This window comes from Diabrotica undecimpunctata, chromosome 6 (assembly GCF_040954645.1).
Source record: "Diabrotica undecimpunctata isolate CICGRU chromosome 6, icDiaUnde3, whole genome shotgun sequence".
Lineage (NCBI taxonomy): Eukaryota > Metazoa > Arthropoda > Insecta > Coleoptera > Chrysomelidae > Diabrotica > Diabrotica undecimpunctata.
The window spans coordinates 18120667-18139205 of NC_092808.1; the positions used below are offsets into that span (position 1 = coordinate 18120667).

Genomic DNA, 18539 nt, shown 5'->3' on the forward strand with positions numbered 1-18539 from the left:
GTTTTTTACCCCGTCTCTTGGAAATTCTATTATTTGTTTTAGATATTTTCTGCACCATAAAATAATTTATTTTCAATAGGGGCACTATCCCTCTTCCTCTTTCTTTTGAAATACATTTGAAGTTCATTTCACGTAAAGTATGTAACAAAACACGTCTTGATATTTTTGGAATATTTTCCTTAGATTGAAGAGAAGAAACAATTTTTTTTATAGTTGCTAATTCCTTTTTGAAATAAAATTCATGTACTCCACGACGAATGGCCTGTTTGGTTGTATCATCTAATTTTATTTGTTTCCTTCCTCTTGTCTTAACCTTCAAAGTATTATCGTTTGTTTCACCGTCTGTTTAAATTACTTTGTACATACTAGCTTCGGAAAACTTTTGTCAAAATACTACATAATCGCTTACATTCATATTTTGTTCTCTGACTCTAAGTTCCTCAATCAGATTTCCGATCATAGTTTTTTCTTCGGGTGTTAAATTATGACGTTTCTCTTTGATATACGGTTCACTTATACTACTGTCACTCATATTTATTATTTATCACCAAATTGAATTAAACTAAATTACTCACAATTCACAAAAAGTAAACATAAAAGCTGCTTCACTAGTAATAATAGTACAAACAATTCTGTTCTTTGCTTTATGAAACCCCTGTCAGTGTGCTTATGAAACCGATGCACAGATAACAGACAACGCATATTCTTAGAACAATCAGAAGAAGGTTTTTGTCAATTTTTAAGAGATTAAACAGATTCTGCAATAATCCTCTAATTTGTTTATTATATAATAATTAAATTTTCTCCTGAAGTCGGAACAAAAATATTTTTTTCTATAGAGTAATCGTCAAATTTTACTGGCCTATAAAAAATAATTAAAACATGAGTCACTTTCTACAATTGTGATATTTGATTGTAGGTCAATTTTTAACAGTTTTAGGTAAATCAAAAACACTTTGTAGCTGGATGGTATTATTTCCATTCATTTCTGTAAAACAAAATCAATAAAATTTAAAACACAACATGTATTTTCAAATAACTAATTTAAATTATACAGGAACTGGTCTAATTGTTCTAATCAAAAGCAAATCTTTACAAATAAAGTTAATTATAAAGGAGCCCTTCAACTAGTACCTCTCAACATTATCAGACCATCATCACGATACACTCAATAATATAGAAAAATTATAAATAAGCTTCTCTTATAGTTTATGCTTAATAGCGAGAGTTCAACAGCCCTCGCTTTTAATTAATTTTAAAAAATTTTGATACCGACTCACAGCACTTCTCGTCACTCATACATACATAAGAAAACTCAGTTCCTGTTTTCTTCTGAATGATTCTTGCATCAATGAAAATTTCCTTTTTTTGTTTGAAACTGTAATAATATGGGCACTTTTAAAAAACGAATCTAACTTCTTCAAAACTGAAAACCCCCCATTGGTAGTGATTGATCTGAACTGAACTGATATTGTTGATGATCGGTATCTATTGATGGAGCTATGTTTGAATCCTCTTCTTCGGTGCCGAAGAAATGTTCAATAATGTCAAATGCTTTCTGGTAAATCTCCATATTTTCGTGCGACTGAAGAAATTCTATCTTGTCTAGACCTAAATTAACAAAAAAAATTAATCAAATAAATACCTACATGATTATTCTCATTATTTTTGAAATATTTATAATATAAAATAAAAAGTAGAAAACCTAAGATTTCTATGTGTTTGAACCTTCTGCAATTAATTAAATCTGTGCCTTCTACAATTTTCAAAACAAGCAGACAATGAATGGATCGACAAGGGGAATCTAAAATTGCATTCCACTACATATCGATTCATATAGAGGAGAACCTTTCGTGAACTGGTGAACAGAAATTGACAAACTGGAAAAAAGTGGTACCATATTAAAACCAAATCAAAATATGTCAAGAATTCAAATAAACTCAAATCAAATTACATCTATCGGCGATATTGTACACATGTCAATTCAAATATTTGTTCCAAATAGCTTTCATTTTAAACACATTCTTTGGGAAAACGATCATAAATAAAGTCATTACGAGAAGCGAATACTTACGATGAGGGAGTGAAATCTCGAATAAGGAAAATTGTCCATGATTATTTGTTTCTCTGTTATAACTTGTTTTAAATTTCGAAACAAAAAAGTTACTGTAGTACACCACAATGTTTTCTGCAATTAAGACATTCATCTATATGACGTCCTAGGAACTTTACTAATGAAACATTTTCAGTATGATTTTTATTTATATTTAAATTAATTGAGTTAACACATCTTTGCCTATTATGAAACTGCATGGAAAGAGTTTTTTGGGTATTCAACAATAGGTGATTATTATAGAACCAGCTGCAAAGATGCAACAGTAAGCTATTACATTTGGACTTCAAAGAGGTATCAGATCCGTTGATTACAGCATTTATATCATCTGTAAATTGATGTGGAAGAAGATCTACAGATTCTAAGGGTTAGAAGATGGGGGGGAAGTTGCCAGGAATCGACAGGAGTGGCGACTTCTTTGTGAGCAGGCCAAGATCCACAACGGATTGTCGAGCCACTTATGATGATGACGATGATCATCTGTAAATATCGTAAAATATCCATCTGAGTTAACTGATACGTAAATAATAGAATGGGTCCTAAAATTAAGGTATTGTCGACGTACAATTAAATAAGATGTTAACCAATTCAATGCACGCCCTTGAATAGCAACATTTTTTAATTTATAAATTTCATGATATCGTCAGATGGGACGCCAAAGAAGACGAGAATGGAACCAACACATTAACATAATGGGAAGAAACTTGGCCAAATAGTAAGAGATGGAAAACCAGAAGGTAAAAGACCCCAAGGCAGACCCTCTAAAAGATGTGAGAGATAGCTGACAGTCAACATCGCAAATACTGTTAAATCACACCAGAAACAACAGGCCTTAAGGCCTAACATATGAAGAAGATATAATATCATCGATATTAGTCAAATGGCTAGTAACTGCGTCTCATTTTAATTGTCTTTTATTTAAATTCTCACCATCAACATCGAACTTTGAAAACTTGATTAAATGTAAAAATAAGATGCTTACCGTAGCACTCTTCTATTAGAACTGCATACGGATTAGTGCCGTTCTGTAACTTAGCATCCTCCTCGCCTAACTTCAAAATATTCTCTAATCCACTGAGAGCCACTATAACAATCTTTGCGTCCATAACCGTTAACAAATCACACATCGGTCCGATGCAATTTTGACTAACGAGGTAACGAACTTGATCCGGAGCGCCTCCGCTAGTGGCATTGGTAATAGCCCAAGCTGCTTCTTTTTTCGTTTTGAATTCTGATTTGCTCAAAATTTCAATGAGGAGAGGGAAGATGTTGGCGTCTATAACAGCCTGAAAACCAAATTACAAATCTTATATAGATTAATTATTTTAGTGTGTTGATTCACGGATGGAAGAATATATTTTGTTAGTTTGTAGGTGAGTGGTTTATTTCCCATAGATTGGTAGAAGCTTAAAGACGTCTTATAAAAATCACATTTGACATTTTCTATACTCCTTGTTCGATTGAAGGATTAAGAATATAATTATTTAGGATCCACAATAGAAAATGTCAAATATAATTTAGTGTTTAAAATGTGTTCAGAAAATCTAAGAATAACCGCTTACCTGTATTTGTGTCCTATTACCAGCCGTTATATTACTAATAGTCCAACAAGCTTCCTTTCTAATCGATTCCTTAGACGAAGAAAGCAAGTGATGCAAACATGGTAACGCAGAACAATTAAGGATAACTTGGGTCTGTACGTCGTCCCCTGTGACAATATTGCCAACAGCTCTAAGCGCAGCAGACACTACGTTCGGTGGTTGTGCCATCAACAGCTCTACCAAGCGTCTGCAGACTCCTGCATCTACCACCGCCTTTAAACATATTTATAAATGATAATCAATAATTCATTTAATGATCTATAAATGTATTCAATTTCGAGTGTTGATGTCTGTGGTCCACCCCTGACCTAGTTCCAATTTATGTAGAACTTTAAATTAACATGTACTAAAAAGTCCCAGCTGTCGTCAGTGATATTATAAGAGCATCAGTTACGGTGTTAAAATGGACGTGAAAGAGCAAAGGTGCGTGAGTAAATATTTGCGAAAAAATCAGTTATCCCCAAAAGACATTTATGCCGATTTAAAACTTATATTAGGGTAACTGTATGTACTGTCTCTTACGACGGGAGTTTAAGAGTGGAAGATAAAGATAAACAGACGGATGAACATCTCTTGATCACCGTCACAATTGAAGAAAATGTCACAAAAGTCCACGATATCATTCTAAAAAATTGAAGAGTCACTTTGCGTTAAATTGTGGAGCAAACAGGCTTTTCATTTCATGAAGCTTAAAACATTACATTAATCATGTTTAAGAAACTAACAGCAAGGTGGGTTTCTGGAATACTTTCAGCTGATCAGAAGCTTGCCAGAGAGGACACATATGTTGACAAGTTTTGGATACTTTTCTAAGGGATAATAACTGATTCTTACATAATAATGGTTGAAACATGGACTCACCCTTAGGATCCAGTGATAAAGAGTCAGAGTAAACAGTGGAAGCATGGGGGTTCACTCCCGCCTCAGCAGTTCAGAGATGTGGCGTCTGTCAACAAGATTATGGCCTCAGGTTCACAATGTGTATTGTTGATTGATTATTTAGAAAAGAAACTATATAACAGACTCTTACGATGAGCAATTAATGCCAAAATTGCGTGAAGCCAAAAAAAAAGAGACAGGGAAAGTCCAGGAAAAGTATGCTCTTCCTTCAGGAGAACATACTAGAACACAAGACCTTAGTTGCAATAACTGCCATTCGAATGACAGGTGTCGAAATTGTGAAACATACCCCATATTCTCTAGATTTGAGACAGAGTAACTAGAGGCTGCACCCAAAACTGCATGAAGATTTTAGAACCAATGATGAAGTGATGTGTACCATAAATAGGTGGTTTGACACAGTAGAAGCAAATTTATTCAAAGGATGCTATTAACATGTTGGAGCGCCAATGGGAAAAGTGTGTTAAACTGAGGTGGGCTATGTTGAAAACTAAATATGTCAAAATTTTCATGTAGTATTATTTCTAGGTCACTGGTGAATCATAAGGATCAACTTTCTTAATATGATAATGAATATTCATGTTAAAATCTAGATGAGATAGGAAAAATATATTGATCACAATAATTTACCTGTATTTTCTCGTTAGGACCGTCAGATAAATAACTCAAAGACCAGCATGTATCCGCCAGTACATCAGGATCTGTATGAAATAGTAATCTAGACAAAATTGGTAAACAAGGCGCGAGTTTGGAGAAATCCGGAGGTGGATTCTTGCCTCTGCACAGATTGGAAAGAGCCCACACTGCATTTCTTGTCATTGTTAAGCGAATTGGTTTGCTAAGTATTCTGTAAAAAAAATAATTTTGATTGGAAAATCTATTAAATGTGTAGTAACCAAATTATCAGTACCGAAACTTGAACCATTTATTGTATTTGGCTGTTATAATTTGCAAACCAACATCGATCAATACTTATAACCCATGTATGAAATTAAAAAAATCGCCTGTGTGACTTTTTCAGCATATTGCAATAGGTTTGACATGCTTCAGTTTTAAAATATCTATTTACAAAAAGATAAAATCCAACCAATGTGAAGTTTCATTAATTTAATTAATTATTACTAAAGTATTATTACTGATCAAGTATGAAACAAATCTCACAAAGGCATCTCCAAAGCACCCAATAAATCCGTAAATAATTTCGTTGTGGTTTTAACTACCTCAGGTAATTTCTGAGAAAAAGTCTGCTATGAAATCAGTAAAACATCTAAACATAAAATTTAATCTTTATTGGTGGGTTATACTTTTTTCCTCTTTTGACTTTATAAGTCTAATTAGTTATTTGCCTGTCTGACCATTCGTTCTATTCAAACCTCTTGTGTTTTTCTTCTTCATCCTCTAACTTTCATTGTCCTCAAGTCATTGTCCATCAACTGTCTGGTTCTAGGTGTTCCTTTCATTCGTTTGCTTTTTAGTTTTAATTGCAGCATTTTCCTAGTTGTCTTTGTGTCTTTTAACATCTGGACATGTCCCAGCTTCTTACCTCATACAAAAAGTACAATATCACAATTCATATACATCACTAATCTCATGGTTTTTTACCTGTATCCATATACCTTTCTAAAATCTTTCTCTCAAATATCTTGAGTTCTTCTTTATCTTTTTTGTCATAACCCAGGTTTCACATCCACAGCTTGTTCACATCCGGGTCGAATTAGAATTCTTAAATGATGATTTTGGTTTTTCTATCTATTAATTTGATGTCACATACTTGGTTTTTTGTTTAATTGATTTAAGTCCTCTTTTTGTGCTTCATGATCAATTTCCCCTTTAACACAGTTACATCATCGGCGTATGCAGTAATTTGTGCTGATTTAGTGTTTACATGGCCAGTTAAAATGGCTTTTTGAGAAATAGGTTGAACAAAATGGTTGATAGTAGGTGTCCTTGTCACTACCACATAATTTAAAATAGATTTATCAATTATCCATCTCTTCCAACTGTCACTTTTAACCCATGCAGCGCCATTTTTATGAGGGTGATATATTTATCAGATATATCCAGTACATAGGGGTTATCCAGATTATTACTCCTCTCCAAAATTCATGCACCACCTTAAATTATTATAGATTTGAAGCTATTTTTCTTCTGAAACATTGATTGGATTTCAATGTTTTTTTTTTCACATTTTAGGTATATTTTTAAGGAATTAATACTGTACCAATGTTTTCTGAGAAATGTCAACATATTATCCCTATATACGGAGTGTAAAAACACGAGTTGTATTTTTCAAATTATTTTGTAATACCCTGTGGAGTTTATTAGAAATAAAGCTGCAACTTATTAATATTGCAAGATAGGGTCATCTTTTAACATCGTAAAAAAATCATCTCGATATCTCTGTAAATGCTTTTCTAATAGATTAATTTATTTCCCGTTAGATGTAGAGGATGCTTTTTCAACAGATGTAACATAAGCTGATATCTATGAAGAATTGATATTTCGGTCAGACAATCCACCAGAACGTGTTAGAAAACAACAACTGTAATCATTTTCAGCGTTTTCGGCAACCTACACAACACATACTTCTTTCCTTCTAGCAAAACTGTTACACCTCATTACTTAAATGACATATTCAATTCATATTTTTTAGAAATATATAAATGTTTAATAATATAGTTAATAAAGAGATTTTTAACAATGTGTAAAATCATTACAAAGCTTGTTTATAGTTGAGCACATTGTGCTGTAAATAAATATTACAAATTTGTAGAATATGAAAGAATAGAAACTTACTGTAAAAGTGGTACTAAAATTCCTGCTTCAGTAACAGTATCGCGACATTCTGGAGAATCTCCTGCAATATTTCCTAATGCCCAAACTGCTTGTTCCTAGACAAATATTTATTCAAATTAATTAAATTGCATATATTAATATATTTTACAGGGATAAACGAATTTAAATGCATATTTTTAAATTAAAGAATGTTTGTTTTATAAAGAACAATAGGAAACGAAGGTTTTCAGTTACAAAAATAATAAAACACTAACCTGGACATCTTCATATGAACTTCCTAAAAGTGATATAAATATTGGTACAGCCCCTGTTTCAATTACCATTCGTGTTTGTTGAGAAGTTCCTGATGCTATGTTGGTTAATGCCCACGATGCTTCAAACTGGAAAATATATTTACATTAGGTTCTTAAAGGATAAAGCCAATGAAAAATTTCAAAAAAACTTTTTTCAAATGTAAAACGTACTTGTCTCAAAACTTTAAAATAGTTTTTCTATGAATATGTTATTTTAATTGGCACGCAAGTTCAACTATTTTTATTATATACACTCTAATGTTGGACCATATCTTTAAAATAACTTTATAATGAGAAATACAAGAATGTATTCCTGGATATATTAGCCATCCTGTACAATGAAACAAATTTGAAAGTCAAAGGTCTGTAGACCTTTTACAAAAAATTATCTTGCTCTGTAAAGCATTCCTCCACAGCTTCTACCAACTCTTCTACCAGATCTGATGTATAAGGGGCTGTTCAAGTAATTAGAACCCTCTGAAAATCACGAATTGTTTGCATCGCAACATACAAATTGTGTTCAGGGACATTGTCATGCAAAAAGAAAATGCTTTTGGACTACTTTCAACATCTTTTATCCATATTTTTTTCTCATAAAGTGTTTAGTAATGTCGAACAGTAATTCCTAGTTATTGTGCTACCTTTATCCAGAATATCAATCTTGGTTACTCCTTGACAATCTCAAAAATCTTAAGCAAGAACTTTTCCAGCATATTTTTGTATGAGAAATTGCTTGAGGCTTGAAAAAGCAGAGTACCTCCACTACATCCATTATTGCTTTGGTTCTGAGCACATTTCAAATGTGATGCTTCTACCCTTGCACGCTTTTAACCAACATTTAGACATTTGGGGATCCATTTGACAAAAATAATGTCATTTACTGTATTGATATTTACAGGGGTAGATATAAAAACTGTCCTTCCCATTCTGACTGCATCTTCAAAATTTACACCTTTTAAAGCTTGCAATCCAATTTTTCACCATCCCATATGAATGATGCCAGCGTTTTGCTTTACTGAGTAAGTAAAGACATGATGATGTTATTTTTCATTGTTCAGTTATACTGCATGTCAGCTTTATTAATAATCAACTTGAAGAAAGAAAAGTGTTTAAGAGTGAGAGCGACCCTTCTGATTAAGCTGATCAGTATAGAAGTTGGATACAGGAAAGAATATAGTTTGGAAATAAACATAATCAGCGAATATTAAAATCTAAAACTGAATTTCATATTTCTTTGCAAGACCAACTGGAAATATGGAACTTAATAAAGATGAGAAAAAACTAGAAATATGAAAATATAAAAAATTGTTAACAACTTTGTAATTATATGTACTCTACATCATTTAAGTAAATAAGTTTTTACATTAAGGAACATATTTCTTGATTAGATTTAGTAATTCACACAAACCCTTTAAAAATAATAATTTTTTTAGATTAAAAATGAAATAATTTAACCAACAATGTAAAATTAATATATTTTCCAAAGTTCTGGTTCTATAGTTCATCAATTTTAAATTATAAAACGCAAATATGAATCCTTAATGAAGACATTATTATAATCTATGTATGTCTTTGACATGTGGGCTTTGTTATGTTATACCTAGATAGTTATAGTCTATGCAACTTTTCCAAGTCCAACTATCTACCTAAATAAGTATTCTGATATATGAGATCTGTCAGATCTTACCTGAAGTGTACAGTTGGATGAATTCTGCAAGAATTCAACAAATCTTGGTACTATTCCTGTCTGTATGACTTCATCAATTGGGGGATTGGGTTCCCTGCTAAGCAGTTTTCTAAACTTTTGGGTAGCTTCCAACTGCAGTTCTGGATCTGTGCTGTATAAATTTTTTATCATATCTTGAGTGATCCATGTTGAGACTGGAGATGTACTATCTGGATCAAACTATAACAAATATAACAAAAACATATGATAATGACTACATTAGATGTGAACATATAATGGAAGATTTGAAATTTGTATTCAAAATTAATTTTTGGTAAAAATAATACTATAGAGTTGGGGAAAATTAAAATTATTTAGAGTTTAATTGAGAAAATACTAGAATTAAAGTATATATGTATATAATCTTGTAAGTTCATATGTTACAATCTTAAACAAAAGTAATATTTCCTCAATCATTTCTTATTCTAGAGATTATTGAAGATTTTGAATCAGTATGTATGCCTTATGTGTACAGTATGTAACATGTTTTCTCCCATTTGTAGATCTAGCTCTACTCTCTCTATAATTATTGTGTTATAAGAGTTTTCATTTGATTGCCTAATGGTTTCTAATATTTTTTGTGCATTAGAGGTTCTTTTAATGTGCATAACATTTGCATCAGTTTCCCATTGTTGTATATTTTAATGGTACCACCACAATAAGTTAGTTTCTTATAATAATTAAATTATTTTCCTAAAGCTTTATTTTATAATTTGCAATTAATTTCCAAAAATGTTTAGTGTCTGTATCTAAGATCTCTACATTAGAATGTGTGGATACTGGATAAATAAATATAATGAATTTTAATCAAATAAAAGGCAGATATGCACAGGAGCGAAGGTACTTGGGCAAGATTTAATAAATAAACTGTGCTCGATATCTGTCTTTTATTTGATTAAAATAAATATATTATTTTCTTTTTCGAAGGCATTTCTTTTCTGTTAATGGTTTAAATCCATGTCTATACAAAATTGGAACAGTTCCAAGATACTTTCTTCTTATGATGCCTCTCTGTTCTGGTTGATGGAGATTAACATGGCTATCCTTATGTTGCTGATAGCTATTCAGAATAGTCCAGTAGTAGACTTGTTGATCCATTTTCTTAGGTTCTGAAGCAAAGAAATTCTTCTCGCTGGTCCTCTTTTGCCATACACTTTACCCTAAAGAAAGAGTTGTAACAAACCATACCTCTGCTCACTTCTCACAATATGGCCCAAATATTCTAATTTGAGCTCTTTGATTATGTGAACAATTTCATATTCCTTATACAAAATTATTATGTTAATTATTATTCAATCTTCTGGACTTTCCCCATCTTTTAAAAAGTGCAGAATAAGGAATCTCTGTGATTTCCCTATCTTTTCAAAACTTTTTAATAACATACAGAATTACAAATCTCGGGGGATTTCCCTATTAGTTGATGTATTCAAATGTATACAAACCTATTAAAAATACTGAAAATTTTTTGATAAATTTTATCAAATTTATTTTTAAGTAAAATATAAGTGCATTTTGATATTTTTTCTCAAATAGGTGAGTCCAAAGAATATTTTGGTAGATCAGTATATAAGTAGCAAATATAGTAGATCTACCAAAAAATCGGTAGAGGGAACATCACTGACTGTGTTCAAGTATATTTCGTTTAAAGGACCCCTAGCCAAGATAAATTATGTTATTTAAAACTGATTTATTTACCTGAATATTATAACCCTAATTTACAAGCATTACTTTTATCTCTTTGTAATAAGATAAAAATTGAAGTTTATACTATTTTCGTAAATTATGTGATTCCCCTGCATTGTTATGTCTAAGTAAGGCCCACACACTATATGAAATATTTGGGCTTAAAACTAATTTAAATATACTCATACTTACTGAAAGAGGATCATCTTCAGGTAATAACTGATTAACATTTACATTTCGTCTTTTATTCAACTGTTGGTCTCTTTTAGCTTTTCTTAACTGTACACCTTCTTCTTCTCTACGCCTCCTTAATTCTACACTATCTAATGCAGCATTTTTATACCGGTGCCTATGGGCTGACCCAGACATCTGAAATATCAAATCAAGTAGTATAGGCAAAGATATTAATTTACACACACTTCCTCTTTTGATTTAATCTATTTATTCAATACAATTAGCTAAATAACAATTATCACTAAGTAAAAGACAGAACTTAAAATAATTGTAATAGAATATGTTGTAGTCAAAGAATGTCAAAAATGTGGAGGCACTGAAAAGGATGAGGTAATTCCGCCAAAACAGAATTTACCTAAGAAAAATATATAGCAATAAAATTATTCTAAAAATACTTACTTTTGTTTTAATGTATTAAATTAAACTGAAAATGTAATTTATAGCACCATTTACCTTGTTTTAAAAGAAAATTTTATATTCTCGTAGAAACGAGAAAATTTAGTGCTGACAATGGATAAATGTCAAATGTCATTTCTTCTTCTGATTGTTCTGATTCATTCTTCTTGTAGGCTTTTCTATAAATTTTATTTTTTTTAGTACTGGTTTATATTTTAAACAAATTTTTAAGTGCTAGTACATTCAAGATTAATTTATCAATGGAAAAACTACATTATATATATTATTAAAAATGTAGATTACTTAAAAATATCAACTTATAACAAACTCATAAAGTAAATTGTGTCGGAAGTAAGAAGAAATCTGTAGGTAGTTTGACATTAACTTAAGAATTTAAAACAGTTGCCAATAGATGTTAGAGTGGGAACATAAAAAATAAGTAAATGGCACTATAATTTAAACAACAAACCCTCCTGATAATCAATACCATCATAAAATAAATCCTAATGTGGTTTGTATTAATCGTACCTTTGTTATACACCTAAGTATTATTTAACCTTGAATTGTACAAATAATGATGACTTCAGAGGATGAAAACCATTTTATGGAAGTGAGTATTTAATGAAATTAAATAGTATAAATATTTGTATTAATTGAAATATTTTATTTATAGAGAAACAGCAGTAATGAATCAGTACAAGTAATAGTTCGTTGTAGGCCTCTTAGTGTTAAGGAAATTGATTCAAAATGTTCCAGTGTAGTCAAAATGTACCCCTCAAGGGGAGTTATAGAAGTAGAAAACCCTAGGGCAAGAAGTGATAATGAAAAAAATAAATTATTTACATACGACTGTGTTTATGATGAAAAGTAAGATATTCTTGGTAATGTTAAAGTTGTTGTCTTTTATAATAATGGTACAAAAACTTATCATTGTCAATAAGTAGGTATTTTCATTGCCAAATTAATTATGTACCCACTTTTACTTTTTTGGTCAATTCTCCATCCAGGGTCAAATTTGAATTTGTTTTAAAATATGTTGTACTTAAAGTATTCTTCATAGTATTGACTTGTTTATAGAATCATAGTGAACTGATTTCTGATATTTTTTATTCTCCCTAAACACCCTAAAAATAACAAGCAACTTTTTTTTTATTAGAAATAAATAATAAATCATTCAAAAATTATGGTAAATTTTCAAAAAATATTTGAGACACAGGCACACGTAGCTCTGTAAGATCAGATACTTAAATTTATGTAAGGGTTGTAATTACCATTTAAAGTATGAAGTACAAAAAGTTATAACTGGTAACAAATTTTTATGAAAATTTTTAAATTATTTAAAAATTACGAAATAGATAAATAAAGTCACATTGCGGTGGTATATAAATCTATTTTGTTATCAATGCTAGTGTCTTTGTGGATTTTTAGTAGTGAATTACATAGATTTATAGAAACTTGGTGGTTTGTAAGCAAGTTATGTAGATTCTGACTCATAAAAGAGCATATTTTTTATTTTTAAAACAGTATATGTAATTAACATCCCTTATTTTACTGTTTTTTAATTGTAGAGTATTAAAATTTAGCTGCAAAATATTTATATTTTAGAAATAATATCTAGACACACAATATAACTTAAATACTTACGTTAAAAATATTTACTCCTCTAGTAGATATCATTTTGGGAGTGGATGTAATAAACTACCTAGGAAAACCATACAGAACAAATATTTCATTTTTTATACATATTTTTACATATAAGTATGTGGAAATGTTCCCTTAAGGATTTAAAAATACACTATTTACATCAACTTCACTGTTTCCATTGAGTATTTTAATACAGATTGCCAAAACTATAACAATGTGTATAATTTTTTTAAAAAGAAGACATATAAGTAAGTTACTTAAAAGAAAAATTTAAAATGCAATTACAATTTCATAATTGATGTGCAAGTGAAATCTGGAGAATCTAGATGAATTATTGAAACAAAATAAACAATATTAAAATTGAGCATCAGAACAAATCGAAGATTGATAAATCATCGGAAAATACAATTAGAATATCTAACAATCAGTGGTATTAAAGGAGTAATTGGAAATAAACTTACCATGGATAAAAATACAAAAAAGAACAGCTGGTTTGAACACATAGGAAAAATAATACCTGAAAGGTTATTATAGGAAAAATAAAAAAAGGGGAGACTACATTAACTACTATAAAATTAGTTACTCACTAAACACAACTAGTTAATAGAATCATAATCAATAGTGAATATCTTCAGAACAATAATTAATAAGGATTTTAAAGTAAGTGAACTACATCAAAAGAAAGGATGTTTTTTTATATTTGGTTTGAAAAAAAGTGAAAACTTTCATAAAACCTTTAATAATGTCTGCCACAATTGCAGACAGAGCAGTAGAAATAACTAATTCTAGACAATGGCATAGAAATTATTGAGAATTAGAGAGAAATGTTTATTATATTTTTTTTTTTATTTTGAGTAACACAATACATCTTACAATTAAATTATCAAGGGGGGCTAACTTAGGAGATCTTGCTGGCTGCTCTAAACTTCCTCGCCTACCTATCAAACTGTTTTGAAGAACAGATTTAAATAATCACAAACTATCATTGCATAATGGGGTGGTGCGCCATCCTGTTGAACCTATATCAAATTACTAGGCATACTTGGATTTTGGTTATCTGGATATAGCGCAGCGATTGCAGGAATAATATCGTTTTGAAGCATTTCTAAATTATTTTCTACAGTCAACGTTCCTTCAATAAAAAATGGCGCCCCAAAATATTGTTGCCAACAATTCCTGTCCAAATATTAACTTTTCCCGGATATTGCATATGCGCCTTCATCATCCAATAGGATTAGTATCTGATCAATATCTATAGTTTCGTCTATTAACAGTGCCATTTAAGTAAGATGTTGCTTCACCTGAAAACACTACATGTTTTACAAATTGTGGGTCATTATTACATTGCTCCATCATCATTTCACAAAACCCTGTCCTCCGATCATAATCGCTCTCGTTGAGCTCCTGAACTAAATTACTTTTTACGGGTGCCACTTTTTTTTTCAAATATTTCATAACTGTAGATTTGCTTAGTGAGTTTTCCAATGCAATTTTTTTTTACTGGACTATGGATATTCTTGCACAGTTCTGTTCTATTCTGCTCGGACACAAACTTGTTTTTGTGTCCGAGACACCACATCCACACATGATTAAAATTTCAATTTGTTCTTTCTCACTTAAATGTACCATTGTTTGTAAAGTTTACAATTAGATAGTTAAAAATACATTAATAAATTATCTATCCGAGGATTTTGTCAAAATATTTTTAGTTACAAATCAAATCAAATTTAGTCAAAATATTTTTAGTTACAAAAAAAATTGAATTTATGTAAACCTTTACGTCCTCACTGTTTTCACCGGTATATTAGGCGCCACGCCGTTCCAGTAGGAATCTATGAAGTAGTATAAACGAGCCGCAAGCCCTTATCTCTTGCTGTACTGCTCCACCTAGTATTTCAGTAGTGAAGCCAAATTAAGAGTCAATCGCCTGTCCTGCTTGGATATCTGACCGACTATAACAATGTTAATGCTTATTATTAAACATATTAAACCGTTTATTTTACACTTGTATAACCGATCAAACAAAATATTCTTCATAACAACAAAACATTAATCTTGAGAACGATTTCCGACGTAGAAGTAAAATTGTCGCTTATTCCCAATAAAAATAGTAAATTAAGTCAAATGAAATATTTTTAATTGTATTCATAGTTGATTCTCATAAAATAGAATACTTCAAAATTTGTGAATCAATTTATATTTCTAGTTCAACCCAAGAAAATCTATACGATGAAACAGTTAGGCCTTTAGTAACATCAGTTCTTGATGGCTACAATGGGTGTGTGTTCGCTTATGGACAGACCGGAACTGGGAAGACATACACGATGGAAGGGGCTGAAGGAGATGACAAGGGTATCATTCCGAGGGCGTTTGAGCAAATTTGGTCACACATAGATAGAAAAACTGGTGTTGAATTTTTAGTTAGTGTGAGATATTTGGAAATATATATGGAGGAGATACGGTAAGGTTTATTCTTACATAATATTTTATTTATATGTGGTAATTAAATTAGGTATTATCGTAAAGTTGTATAAAATTTTTATTTTGGTAAACACAGTAATTTCACAATTATCTTTAAAACTAGTCATATACTTAGAGCTCAAGAAAAATATGTGAAAACACCATAGTGTTCCTTAAGGTAGCCTCCACTCTGTATGGATGTGCCTTGGTTTATTTTAGTTACACAAATAGCTCCTTTGTATCTGGTTTCATAGTTACTGTATAACTGAAGCATTCTTTCCTTTCCTTGCTTTCTTTATATGTGCTTTCCTCAACCATTATTTTTCCACTAGAAGCTAAGAAATTGATGCCCACTCCCGACAGATCCCATGAAGGGATAGAACTCTAATGAAATTTAGGTGTCGCCTGATAATAGGAGTTGATCCGTTCTTGCTTTCCACTACAAAGTGCTCAGCTCATAGAATTCAAAATCCCAAATGAGAAAGAAGAGCTCCATCATAATGTCTCACGACGCTCGGAGGACTTCTGGACCTTAAGTAATATTAAAATAAAACTAGAAATGATAAAGCAATTCCTTAAACTTAGGTTCTTCAGTTATTCGCCCATATTCTACCCAAAAAATTTATATATTATTATATAATTTTATATAAAAATTTTATGAATCAGAGTGTGAATATTTAAAAATAACCAATTTGTACATTTGTAGAGATTTGCTAAAAATTAAAAACAACAAACCTCACGATCTACGCGAAATATCAGGCCAAGGCGTTATAGTAACAAATCTTCATTCCCAAACCTGTCAAAGCGTGAAAGATATGTTGAAGGCGATGAAAATAGGTAATCAGAACCGGACGACTGGAACCACTAACATGAATGAACACAGCTCTAGATCGCACGCTATCTTCCAAATAATCATCGAGATGGCTGAAGAACATTCGAAAACTATGAAGGTTGGCAAACTAAATTTGGTAGATTTAGCTGGAAGCGAAAGACAGTCAAAAACTGGTGCTACAGGAGATAGACTCAAAGAAGCTACAAAGATTAACAAAGCTCTATCTTCATTAGGTACGATAAATTTTTTTAAGTGTGTGAAGATTTTATGTTTAACTGAAAGCGATGTACCGTTTGATGTAATATTTAATTTTGTAATTTTAGGAAATGTGATATATGCCTTAGCTGAAAATTCTTCTCATATACCATATAGGGATTCAAAGTTAACAAGACTTCTGCAAGATTCTCTGGGTGGTAATAGTAAAACGATCATGATAGCAAATATTGGACCAGCTAGTATGAATTATGAGGAAACAGTCATTACTTTAAGGTATGGACAACATATTCAATTTTTTTAAACCATATCAAATGCCCTTATTTATTTTGAGCATTTATTGATAATCTATATTATTTAAAAAATTTTCATGAATAGTCCATTCTTTTATCATAATATGAAATCGACTGAGTAAATATACAACTTGGCAACACTGTGAGTTCACTAAGTACCTAATTTATATGAGGAATATATTTTTATAGGAGGATAATTGTCCAATTTACTTAAACATCATTTATTTTTCTCTTTGTTATTGTTGTAGGCCTCTCCCTTTTCGGGAGCAAGGAATCTTACATAATTCTCTTATTAAAAATAATTGTTTGTGTAAACTGTTTGTTAACCCATTTACTACAAAACATGCAATTTACATTATTAAACTCGGTTCGCTATCTCCAGTCTGAACTGTCTAGTGAATTTAGTAATTATTTTTTTTGCGAAGTTATTTACTTTTTGACAGACTAGAAGTCGTTGGAAATTACTATACAACCAAGCACACGTACTTATAGCCAATATTAGTAGTAAACAAACTAAATAATATATAAAATAGAACTTTACAAATTACCGACAATCAATATTTATTTGTTTGCACCATATATAATAAATAGTTATGTTAAATTATAACAACTAAAATATATATTTTAAATATATACTACCCAAGATTTTATGGGTTTAGTATACACTTCCACTATTTAGAATAATTCTTCTTTTTTCAAAGAAAGAAATCTGCAAAATTAGTATACTTGAGCTATTAATACTGAGAAGTAGGAATTGTTGTGTTGTAGGTTTCCGACAATGAATCTGTCAAAATATGTCCGAGCTAAGCGAATGGAGTTTAAACCTCAGTAAAACAATACATCTGAGGGACTGACCCAGAACTAGATCTAAATTGAACATTTTCATTCGACGAGGACGACTATATTTTGATCTTTTGAGTCACTCAGGTGGTCTAACCTAAATCAATAGTTTGTATATATTAGAATGTGGGTGGAACGAAAATAAAAACGTGTTCTTTAAAAATTTGTAAGTTTGTCGGAGAAAACGGTAAAACTATGTCTACCCTCACGCTGGTTCGAACGTTCTAACAAACTAGTTACCAACATCACACAATCTGTTTTAACCTTAGACCATTAAACTTGTAGACACGCCATTTGGACATTTTTTTCATTCGCAAGTTGGCAACGAACAGGCACCTGATAGCCAATACGTTAATTGTCATGAAATTGTTGCTAATGGGTGCTTGGTTCCATCTAAATGGACCGTGGAAGTGATGACGTAGATTTTATTGACATCTGTCAGTTTCACTTTCCAAACAAACTTTGTTTAGTGTGGATAATTTGTATTTTTCGTTATTTTTTCATTTTTTTTACAG

General features: G+C 31.0%; 2 protein-coding genes across 2 annotated transcripts in view; one reads left to right on the top strand and one right to left on the bottom strand.

The window, feature by feature from the left end:
- Positions 1-1005: 1005 nt before the first annotated feature.
- Positions 1006-11893, bottom strand: Kap-alpha1 (karyopherin alpha1). The gene is made up of 9 exons (XM_072534370.1): positions 11746-11893; positions 11305-11481; positions 9391-9609; positions 7665-7790; positions 7411-7505; positions 5245-5461; positions 3676-3927; positions 3096-3399; positions 1006-1611 (listed from the first exon to the last, which is right to left on the bottom strand). Exons 2-9 carry the CDS (start codon positions 11479-11481, stop codon positions 1421-1423), a joined length of 1581 nt encoding a protein of 526 aa, XP_072390471.1. The 5' UTR covers positions 11746-11893; the 3' UTR covers positions 1006-1420.
- A 127-nt stretch (positions 11894-12020) lies between these two features.
- The window catches only part of Klp68D (kinesin-like protein 68D), a 28054-nt gene continuing 21535 nt past the window's right edge, over positions 12021-18539 (top strand). Inside the window, exons 1-5 of the mRNA XM_072534369.1 lie at positions 12021-12352; positions 12416-12609; positions 15593-15847; positions 16553-16911; positions 17002-17167. Of these exons, the coding sequence (XP_072390470.1) occupies positions 12317-12352; positions 12416-12609; positions 15593-15847; positions 16553-16911; positions 17002-17167 (1010 nt within the window). The 5' untranslated portion in view covers positions 12021-12316. The remainder of the gene's footprint in view (positions 12353-12415; positions 12610-15592; positions 15848-16552; positions 16912-17001; positions 17168-18539) is intronic.